Genomic DNA, 12,096 nt, shown 5'->3' with positions numbered 1-12,096 from the left:
CCCAAGTCCATAAATGCCAATTCAACTATTGTCTACAAAGGTGACATTGTGCTGCATTAGAATACCCTGCTAACGTTTTGATGTGACCCACATTGTAACATCCATAGAAACATAGAAGACAGGAGCAGAAGGAGGCCATTCGGCTCTGCGAGCCTGGTCGACCATTCTTCACGATCATGGCTGATCGTCCAACTCAGTAGCCTGATCCTGCTTTCCCCCCATAACCTTTGGTCGCATTCGCCCCAAGTGCTATATCTAGTTGCCTCTTGAATACATTCAGTGTTTTGGCATCAACTGCTTCCTGTGGTAATGAATTTCACAGGTTCACCACTCTTCAGCTGGTGAAATGTCTCCTCATCTCTGTCCTAATTCGTCTACCCCAAATCCTCATACTGTGACCCGCTGGTTCTGGACACACCCTATCTAGCCCTGTTAGAATTTTTTAAGTCCCTATGAGATCCCCCCTCATTCTTCTAAACTTCAGCAAAAACAATTCTAATATGGTCAAACTCTACTCATACATCAGACATGCCATCCCCAGAATCAGCCTGGTAAATCCTGCTGCATTCCCTTGAGAGCAAGAACATCCTTCCTCAGAAAAGAAGACCAAAACTGCACACAATATTTTAGGGGTGGCCTCACCAAGGCCTTGTACAACTGCCACACACATCCCTGCTCCTGTATCGAAACCTCTCGCAATGCAGGTCAACATACCATTTGCCTTCTTTACTGCCTGCTGCACCTGCATGCTTACCTTCAGTGATTGGTGCACAAGGACACCCAGGTGCTGCTGCACACTCCCCTCTCCCAATTTACAGCCATTCAGGTAGTAATCTGCCTTCTTGTCTTTGCTTCCGAAGTGAATAACCTCACATTTATTCAAATTATACTGCATCTGCCATTGATTAAGTGAATAGTTGGGGTCCTAGCACTTATCCCTATGGCACCCCACTAGTTACTGCCTGCCAATTTGAAAAGGACCCATGAATTCCTACTCTTTGTTTCCTCTCTGCCAACCAGTTTCCTATCCATCTCAATACACTTCCCCCAATCCCATGCGCTTTAATCTTACACATTAATCTGTTATGTGGGACTTTGTCAAATGCTTTCTGAAAGTCCAAAAATACTACATTGACTGACTCCTCCTCAACTCTACTGGTTAGATCTTCATAGAATTCCAACAGATTTGTCAAGCATGATTTCCCCTTCATAAATTTATACTGGCTCTGTCTGATCCTGCCACTGCTTTCTAAATGCTCTGCTATAAAATCCTTGGCAATGGATTCGAGAATTTTCCCCACTACCGATGTTAGGCTCACCAGTCTATAATTCTCTGTTTTCTCTCTACCTTCCTTTAAGAAAATTTGAGTGACATTAGCCACCCTCCAAACTGCAGGGACTGTTCCACAGTCTATAGAATCTTGGAAGATGACCACAAATGCATCCACTATTTCTAGAGCTACTTCCTTAAGTACTTTGGGATGTAGATTATCAGGCCCTGGGAATTTATCAACCTTCAATCCCAACAATTTTCCCAGCACTATTTCTTCACTAATATTGATCTCCCTCAGCACTTCCCTCTCACTAAATCTTGCCTCCTCCAACAATTCTGGTATCTGATTTGTGTCCTCTTTTGTGAAGACAGAACCAAAGTATGTATTTAGATATAGTTCTTCTGGTTAAAGGGATGAAAGAGTGTAGGGAGAAAGCAGGAGTAGGGTATTGAGATGGATGATCAGCCATGTTCATATTAAATGGAGGAGCAGGGTTGAAAGGCCAGATGGCCTTCTCCTGTTCCTACTTTTCTATGTTTCTTAATTGGAGAGAAACGTATGCAGGGCAATGTGTTAGTATTTGTGCTCATTTGAGGAGAGCAGAGCACAACGTTGCGCACTGAGTGCTAGCCTATTGGTGTCTCCTCATCATCACCGGTACAGTCCTGGTGTTCTCTAGGCAGCTCAATGGCCCTTTCCTCAAAGGAAGTGAGGAACTTGATGTCACCACACTCCTGGTCAGTCTTGGCCTGGTTATGGGCCAGTTTTTCTCCTACAGTAAAATGAGAGAGGAATCAAGTTTAATGGAAATGTGTGTCACAGCATTCTGTGAGCAAACTGTAGCACTGCCAGGTGGTAAGGCATCATCAGTGAGTGCGCAGGAAGCACAGAGATCTGGGTGAGCTAATAATTTAAGGGGACGAGGTGGGTGGGACCCATTGAGTGGACAATATGTGATACTGAGGCATGCAGACTAAGATTGTTTATGAGAGTGGCAGGGTGAGACAGAGATGATCCTGTGAGTTTGAGGTAGCAGAAAGAAGATGGTACCAGTTGCAGATCAGGTGATCATTGATTTGATTTCTGGCACTGTTTGCTTTCCCTTTTCAAAGACACTCACCTGTGTTGCCATCTATGCCCAGACTGGACAGGTCTGATGCCAAGCATCTTTATTCTACTCACTGGAAAGAGGATAATCCCATCCTTCTGTGATCCTGTCTAGCAACTTCAGCAGGGCATGTTGTGTGCAGTGGGGAGCAGCTAATGGTTTTCTTTTGTTGGAATCTCTTGTGTTGGAGGAGTGACCATTAAGGCTAAATGGAAGGTCCTGGCTTGCAGCACCTGAAGTGGCATCCAGTTGGCCAGTAAATATGGTGTCAGATCTTTTGAACCCAGAAGGTTCCACTAGTGGCAAGAACCTCAAGTCCTATACAATTCACCAAGTAACTCAAGCATCATGTCACATGCATTGATGCAAAGCATGTGTTTGGGTGTGAATATATGCCCTGGGATATGGTGGATGGGAGGCCATTCAATGCACTCAACACCATACTTGAGCTTCAAAAAGGAAAACTCCACTTCATGAAGCCAAGTGTCCAGCCTCAGTGCTGTCCAGTTCTACAATTTGATGATCAATGAACCATATTTTGTTCTGTGTTAATCCAGTGTCCCTTTTGTTGTACAGTCTCTTTTGGCTTTCTTGTCACTATATCATGTCTCACTTCTATTGAAATGAGTTCCTTATTCTCAAAATAAAATATTAATGAGCTGTTCATGTTTCATCATTTCCTGAAGAATAGAAAGTGTATGTGAAGAGGCAGTTAATGTTTCATATATTACAAATAGCTACAGGAAGGTAATAATGTATTTTATAGCCATCTTCTGTCAAATATTTCTGTCAAACTTAATTATAGACAAGTATATTCTTGTTGTATTTCTTGCAACTGGAAGTTGTGGACAATATTAAGCTTTAATTTAAATTGTGTTCTTTTCTATTGGAATATATTTTTTCATTAAAATACAAGTCAGAGTGCCTGTGTATTCTAACTTAAAAATACCTCTCACAGCCATGCTGAAAGTATTCTTAGCATTTTCTTTAGGGTATGTTTTGAAGAGACCGATTTTTTAAAAAAAAGATCCTTCACCCACACAGAAAATGCTGTGAATTTAGTTAATTCTCCATAATTAAAGTAATTTGAAAATGATCACTTGCAGAGGTTGTTCAACCCTACAGCTCAGATTGTACTTAACATCACATTATTTTATGACAAGAAAGTAGTTTCTTCTGGCACAGGCACATGGATTGTAAGGATTCCCCATGTGCTGTATTTTGATTTCTTTAAATTAAGTATAACCATAAGAGCATAAGAAATAGGAGCTGAATTAGCCATTCAGGCCTTCACATCTTCCCCACCATTCAATAAGCTGATGGTTAATCTGCCCCAGGCCTCAGCTTCTCTCTTGTTGCAATTCCTTATAGCACTCCACTGCCCCCCAGTATTTCAAAAATCAATCTACCTTCTTTTTAAATACTTTCAGCAATCTCACCTCTGGGGTAGAGGATTCCAAACATTCGTTATCCTTTGAGAGAAGTGTTTCCGTAACACTGTTCTTTGTTTCAAGACTCCCCCACTAGTTGAAGCATCATCTCAACATTTACCCTGTCAAGTGCCCTTCGACTTACAGAATTCTGTATGTTCCTGTAAGATCATTTCTCATTCTTCTAAATTCTAAGGAGTAAAGGCCTATCTGTTTATCTGTAGCATGCATGCCCTACAGTTTAGGATTGTCTGCCTGGTGTTTAATCAAGAGAAGATGAAAATAATATGATATGATGATTCTGTGAGCACGTGATGTAACTCCAAATGTGAAATACTTAATATCTAATAGATAGATGTATTGATTTACAAGTATATGCCATCTTATCCATTTATTTCCTTGTCCTTCCACTTCATCTCCTGTCTTGTTCCCCAACACTCTCAAAACTGAAATTGTCACAGTAATCTTCAAATTAATTGATCTGTTTTCACTTTCAAACATTAACGAGTTCAATTAAAAAGGAGAGGTGTGCAGATAAAAGGGTACAATATTTAACCAATGTTTTTAAATTCTTTGATTTTGTCCATTTTCTTTTTCCTTTGTTCAACAGAATGATTCCTGGAGTGAACTCTACTCTTTTGCACTGTTTAAAGCAATGAGCCACATGCTCTGCATAGGCTATGGTCGTCAGGCTCCAGAAAGCATGTCTGACATCTGGCTAACAATGTTAAGCATGATAGTTGGTGCCACCTGCTATGCCATGTTTATTGGTCATGCGACTGCCCTGATCCAATCTTTGGATTCATCGCGCCGTCAGTACCAAGAAAAGGTAGGATGCTTATTTAAACATTTTCAATGTGTAATAAGATCACAATGAATTAACATTGTCCATTAGATATTGGGATCAGAGCTCTTCACGATGAAACAACATTAATCACATTGCAAATTTTATCAAGCATGCTGTGTGGGTAATGTATGTAATAAGATCATATCGATAAGCTCATATTGCACGTAAGTTGTGCCTTTTGTGACTGAAATTATTGGCAATGTATAGATTGGTAAGTACAAAATAGTGTCATCTGCAAAAAACCCAGTAGTCTCAATCCATTTAAAATGATGGCATTGATTACTCAGAATATTATTTGGAACTTACATTTTATAATAAATTAATGACCTATAACCAACATGGATACTCAGGGGAACAATTGTGCCTGATATTCAGGAAATAGTATCCAAAATAAAAATACTACAATGTATCCAGCTCCTAGAATTGTCTATGATCAGCTACTGCAAGAAAGCCTGTTACTTGAGAGTAAGTGGTTTGAGTTTCAGGGTAAATCTTGGGAAATGACAAGGCAATGACTAGAAGGGCAGGTAACAGGACTTATGGGTATTATTTTGAAATATAGTATATTGCAGGAATTACTGGAAGGATTGATACTGTGGTCTTAGTGTTTTTTTTAACTTATATTAGTGCCTTATCTTTAACTCAATGGAAAGTTACAGATTCATAAACAATACTAAACTGGTGGGGAAACAAATCTATGAAGAGGCAAACAAGCTGCAAAACAAGTTAGGTAAGGTATTAATTGATCAAATGAAATTAAGAGAAATGTGAAACATCGTTGCCTATTTTTCCCTGAGTGCTTCATGAATTAGATCAGAAGACATGACAGTGAGAATGGAAGAGTTATAGGGGCAACTGTGGTCAGCACATCAGAGAAAAAAAAAGTCTTTAACTATACAGTAAAGACATCAGCGTGTGTGTCGGAGGGAGTTGTATATTGATTGTTTCACATTTTTGCTTCCAATTCTGGTTATCGAGACTCTAGGGAGACATTACAAAGTATAACAAAAAATGAACGCATGACTGGCCATTCACGTCAGAAGACTTAGTCATGAGGAACCAAGGCATTTCAAAGACAAAACTATGGAGATATTTATTAAAATATAAAATGATACTTTAACAGGACACTATTAGTATAGTTACCAAATAATTCATGTTACATACTGACACCAGAATTGTAGTGAGAATCTGGAACCTGATCTGACCCTGGAAAGATATCAGTGGGACCCGCTGGAGGGGATAGTCTAACAGCAAAGTTGTTTGATATTATGTGAAGTGTATGCAGATTCATTATGATATGAAGCCTGGATGCAAATATGCTCAATGATTCCTTCAGAGACTTTTAAAAAAAAGACTAGACTTAGTGGCGTTAGAAAAGGTGCAGAAAAGAATCACAATAATGTTTCCAGGGATGTAGAATATCAGTTGGGAAGATAGATTGGAGAAGTGGATTTGTACTCCTTAGAGAAGAGAAGATTAATAGGAGATTTGCTAGAAATGTTCAAATTCAATGGGGCGTTATGGACACAGCTAAGGAGAAATTATCATTAATGGAAGGATTGAAACCAGAGGAAACTTACTGAAGATAATTGCCAAATGAAGCAATAGTGATGTGAAGGAAAACCTTTTTAGGAAATGAGTGGTTGGCATCTCGAATGCACTTACCTGTGGATGTGTCCAGTACAACTCGGCCATTCTTAGTTTAAAACAAAAATCTACTAGAGTCTTAAAAATTTCTTTAAGTTGTGATGGCTCAGAAGTCTCAGACAAGGCATTAAGTCAAGTTGACAAGACACTTTTAGGCAGATTCATGCAAAGCAAACATGAGACTTGGGAATTATTTGAAGAGAAAATATTGTGGAGCCAAGAAGAAAAGGTGGGACTAGGTGAGTTGCTCTTGAAAACCAGTGTAGTCACAGTGGACTGAACAATTCCTCTCTGTTCTGACCATTTTGTGAACGTTTATGATAAGTAGTTCAAAGTTTGACATTACACTGTAATCGTTGCCTGTGAAGATCTTTTGCATATTTGTAACCAAACAATTTCATGGGAGATATTTTATGTCATTGTATGGCTCAAACCCACTCCGCAGCCACTATTTTGAGACTGCTGACATTTTTTAAAAAATCATTCATGGAATGTGGGCATCCCTGCCTGGCCAGCACTTATTGCTTATCTCAGCTGCCCTTGAGAAGATGATGATGAGCTACCTTCTTGAGCTGCTGCAATCCATTAGGTATATTTACAATACCATTATGAAGAGAGATTCACACGTTTGACCCAGTAACACTAAAGGACCAGCGATATATTTCCACATCACAGTGATGAGTGGCTTGGAGGGAAATTGCAGGTAGTGGTGTTCTTATGTATCTACTGGTCTCGTCTTTCTAGGTAGTAGTGATCATGGATTTGGATGGTACTATTCAAGGTGAATTTCTGCAGTACATCTTATAGATGGTACACATTGCTGCTGCTGAGCATAGACGATGGTGGAGGGAGTGAATAATTATGGCTGATGGTGTCAGTCAAATGTGTTAATTTGACTTGGATGGTGTCAAGTTTCCTGAGTCAGAAATCAGATGACATGAGGTTATAGTCCAACAGGTTTATTTGAAATCACAAGCTTTCAGAACATTGCCCCTTTGTTTCACCTGGTGAAGGAGCAACGCTCCGAAAGCTTGTGATTTCCACAAATAAACCTATTGAACTATAACTTCGTGTTGTCTGAGTTCTGACCTTGTCCAGCCCAGTCCAACACCAGCAGCTCCACATCAAAGCTTCCTGAGTGTTATTGATACTGCGTTGACCCAAGCAAGTGGGCAGTATTCCATCATACTCCTCACTCATGTCTTGTCGATAGTGGACAGGCTTTGGGCAATCAGGAGGTGAGTTACTCACTGTGGGATTTGCTCTTGTATATGTTTCTAATCAACCTGCTCATGGCAGGTGATATTGAAAGGCTAACTTTCCAGTCCAGAAGTAGGGACAACACAAATGCACCACAAGAGCCCTTAAATTATTATAAATCAACCTGTTTTGGCATGTTATGACACCCTCTGGTATAGATGGGACTTATGGCTAGTCTGGTTTAGTTTCTGGTCAATGTTGATAAATGATGCATTGTATAAACTTGGTTTTCATAGAGGGGGTGAATAAGATCATAACAAGAAATAAAAGCAGGAGTAGTTTGTTACAGGATTCTATTTGCTGTGTTGCTGTCAATGGACAAATGACATGATCAACTAATGGCTTTTCTGAAAATTTTGTGGAAGCTGGTAACTCATTCTGATGAAGAGCCATCAGACTCAAAATATTAACTCTGCTTTCTCCCCACAGATGCTGCCAGTCCTACTGAGTTTTTGTTTCAGATCTCCACCTTCTGTAGTTCTTTTGTTTTATTTTATTTGGTCCTATTGGTCTGGTTGCAATTAAAATTCCCCAGTAAGATCATTGAGAAATGTTGCCAAAAGCTCAGGGGTTATTGGTGGCAAGTGTATCCAGGAAATGTGCCTTCAGAAGAGGAAGGCGCTGAACAAAGTCAAAAGAAATGAAGAGAAGTCGAAATCAAGTGTTATAATTTTGAAATTGCTGAATCACAGTCTGAAGTGAAACCATTATGTAACATACATTTTTAGAATTTGGGCAATTGATTCACTGTGTGTTATTGTATCTGTTTTTCACTGAAGCCAAAATGAAAGCTCAAATCTCTGACAAGCTTTGGTGATTTAATTGTGCTGTGGTGGCAAGTATGGCTGCCAAATTCTACAGCTAACAGCTAAACCTAAGCCGTGATCACATTTTGTTAGTCAGTAAATTAAGACAGTAAACTACTCAAGAACAGAACTCTCAAAAATGAATATCGGTGCCAAGGTTTCTCAATGGACGATATAACTGATTAAAAATGAAATGGAAAATTGAGAGATTTTGATATCATGCAGTTGTTTAATATTGATTTTCTTCTCATCAGAGACTTGTTACAGGTTTCTGCAAAAAAAAGAGCATTTGCTAATTGTGGGAACAATTCAAACAGTTTTGTATTTGTTTTGCAGCAACCCAATAACAAAGCTTTTCACATTGTAGTCCCTGGTATTTTGGAGGTTCTCAAAGAGATTTTGTAGAAATTGTTGTGGTTATTAAATGGGTGAATTTTTTTGAGGCTAATTGTGGAAGTGGAGGCCCAGTCATTGAGTCTCTTTAAGGCACAGGTAAATAGGCTTTTGATTAGTTAGGGAATCAAAGGTTATGGGAGAAAGCAGGAGAATGAGTTGTAAAAACTATCAACCAGGATTGAATGGCAGAGCAGGATCACCAGGCCAAATGGCCTAATTTTGCTCCAATATATTTTAGTCTTATGGAAGTGGGCCAAAAACCAGGAGGTACTTTCACCGAGGGTGGGCTCGGTTTCATTGTGCAATTATGTTTTGAGCTCATAATATCGTCATCCATGGATGAAACACCAAATTCTATGGGCAAACATGTAGGAGTTTCTGCTCCTGCTTGGAATATCCAGGTGCTATATTTAAAAGACATCTGGATAGCACTATACTCTCTGGCACCCAGGAGGATCACTCAACCTTTTTTTGTCACTGCTACCTACTCCGGAGATGTCAGACACTCAGTAAGAAACAGCAGTCTGATTTATTGGTGCCCTCCCACCACCACCAACAATGGTTCTTCTGAAGGCTGTCCAAGAGAGAAGGAAGGTGCTTTTCTGTAGGGATAGCAACAAGAGACTGTCATAACTGATGAAGGACAGAGGTGGCAGCAGAGGTTGGCACCTGTGGGTGACTCAAGACTGCCTGGCGGTACTGTCACAAGAGGATAAATTGATTCCTGCGCTTTGCCAGGATGTGCACCAGTGCAAAATATTCATGTATACAAGCTGATGTTCCTCAATGTGAGGCGGGATGCTGAGGGGAGTAAATCTCCTCCCCCTCTAAGATCCCACTGAGATGACAGGAGCGCAAGGGGAACGTGCCTGTTCTGAAGCCAAGCTTGGCTATTTCCAGTCATCCAAGCAGCTACTCCCAGTTGCACATCCAGCAGCAAGATCTTCAAAAACCTTCAGTAAGGCAGGTGCCTCATGATGCTAACAAATCTTCGTTTTCCTATCTGGCCTCCAGACACCACTGCCAAGCCAAGACTAAAAGACAGAAAGCCTTAGGCCCCTAGGCCCATCTCAACCTGTAGCTCTCAGCACAGCTCTGAGGAAGGACAGTCATGAACCTCTGTGGATGCACTTTGATTGTATGGGGAGAAAGCAGGAACAGGGTACTCAGTTGGATGATGGAGCAGGTTTGAAAGGCCTCATTTAGGTGTGTTTGGACCATGTGGGAATGCATGCAGAGAGATCTCAGGTCTCTTGCATTTGCCCTGTACATCCTCTGGGAGGATTTATTTTGAAAACTAATTTAAATAAGGATTGTCCAAATGTTTCCTCCCCCCTCTTTACCCTCCCCCTTTACAATACATTTTCTCTCCATCACTGGAAATTGTCTTCTCCTTGCCTGTGGCATTCACTGTCTTTTTTAAAATCGCCTCCTGAGACTTTTGACCTTTTCCCTATCTTCCTCAATATTCCTGCTCTTTCTTCTGATACCACTCCCAAACAGATTCCTATTCCCAGTCTAACCCTGACACTGCCCCTTATTCAGTTGTAATGCTCAATTTCCCTACCCACTGCACCTAGCTGCCCACCCTTAGTATGCAACTACCACCTTCAAGACTAGGTCATTAAGTACATTCATGGCTGAAATAAACAGATTTTTAGTCAGTAAGGGAATTGAGGGTTAAGGAAAAAAAGCAAGAAAATGAAGCCATGGTTTCATTGAATGGTGAAGAGCATCAATAGGCTGAATGGCCTACTTTGGTTCCTACGTTTTATGGTCACCCTTTCTTGTCCTGCTACCCCTCTCCTTTTGATTCTCCCTCTGTTATCCCAGTTTGTTCCCTTCTTTCCTTAGGAGGAAGAACCCAACCTCATCAGTTACATGCAGTATTGCATCCCTCTGCATAGTTTCAGTGGCTGGGATGTTGATGAGTATTCATGACTTGCTAATAAATGTGATAGCTGCCCTGTCTGAAAGCTTCTGAGAACTTATTAACCATACTTTAACTTTCTGTCAGAAAAATGAATTTTTGCCTTCTGCCTTCAAAAAGCTCATCCAATATGCACTATGTGCAGTCCTGTAGAGCCATTGAATAGCAAAGTGAATTATATTAAATTATAATAAAACACTGAATGCACACCACGCTTGCATTTATACTGAAAGAAAAATCTATTGGAGAGTAAAAGATTTGTAATCCTTTAGATGCCTATCCTGCCTGTGAACAAACAAAAAGTATTCTTCGATTATAGATTGCTGAAAGTTTCAATTGTTCTTGAATCAGTAGAGCATTTGCTGACCTGAAGCCATTATTACATTTTGAAACCTAGCCAGACATTCATAATGACTACAGCTGTCTTTACAAAGGCATCAAGATATATTTTCTGAAAATGATAGAATAAAGTGGTGTCCTGTTTCCCAAACAAGGGAAGTGTCAGTTAATCAATGAAGGAAAACAGGTGCAGAAATAATTTTCAAATTTCAAAGGCAGATTTTTTTTCAACAGCCAGAGTTGTTAGTCAATTCAAATCATGCAGAAAACATCATATCAGAGACTGACTGGACATTTAACAATATTTTTGATGCATTACAGCACTTTCTCCAATGGAAAAAGCAATGTAATCTATGAAACATGCGCACATTGGTGTTGAATTCATGTGTCATTCTACCTTGGCAGGACAGATCCCTATAATTGAATCAGTACATTGAAAACACATATTAGAGTACAGCTTCTAGTAGTGATATTTTAAGATGATCAAATATTTTACACTTCACAATGTTCAGGGCTCCTCAGCACATAATCCAGGTTTATTTTTCAATACTGAGTGTGTTGCACTATCAGGCTACTGCCTTCTCAACTAGAAATAAAATATCTCATCTGAAGAAGTGCAAGAGTCTAGACAACTCACTTGACCAATGTGGTGCGAACAGATTACGTGGTCATTTGTCTCATTGCTATTTGTGATACCTTGCTGTATATGACTAAGAAAATGCAATTTCCCTATGTTTCAAAAAAGAATTTCATTTGTTGATAAACAGTGAACAATTTGAAGTGCTCCTTAAATATAAATTGTTTCTAAAATCCATTTCTTTTGATGTGCATTTGTTTAGATTCCTTTGAAATTGGGTGGCAGAAAGAAGTGTTTAGGAACACAGATATTTGCGGGGTTCATGCACAAAATTAATGTTATACACAACAGCCCTTAAAAAAATTCACATTATTTTCTGTGCTAGAATCCCTATTTATTCAATAGTGAGGGCTTAATCGCATTCAGAGAAATGCAAACATTGAAGTTCATAAAATATCACTCAGGTTTGCTGCATCCTGACG

General features: G+C 39.7%; 1 protein-coding gene across 1 annotated transcript in view; it reads left to right on the top strand.

Annotated features, from left to right (window-relative positions):
- The window catches only part of hcn2b (hyperpolarization activated cyclic nucleotide-gated potassium channel 2b), an 86,282-nt gene that overhangs the window by 35,073 nt on the left and 39,113 nt on the right, over positions 1 to 12,096 (top strand). The window contains exon 4 of the mRNA XM_048613922.1: positions 4,423 to 4,641. Within this exon, the coding sequence (XP_048469879.1) occupies positions 4,423 to 4,641 (219 nt within the window). The remainder of the gene's footprint in view (positions 1 to 4,422; positions 4,642 to 12,096) is intronic.

Source organism: Rhincodon typus, chromosome 29, assembly GCF_021869965.1.
Source record: "Rhincodon typus isolate 14 chromosome 29, sRhiTyp1.1, whole genome shotgun sequence".
NCBI classification, from domain to species: domain Eukaryota; kingdom Metazoa; phylum Chordata; class Chondrichthyes; order Orectolobiformes; family Rhincodontidae; genus Rhincodon; species Rhincodon typus.
Note: the sequence above shows the minus strand (reverse complement) of the source record. Positions and strands in the feature narration are given on the sequence as shown.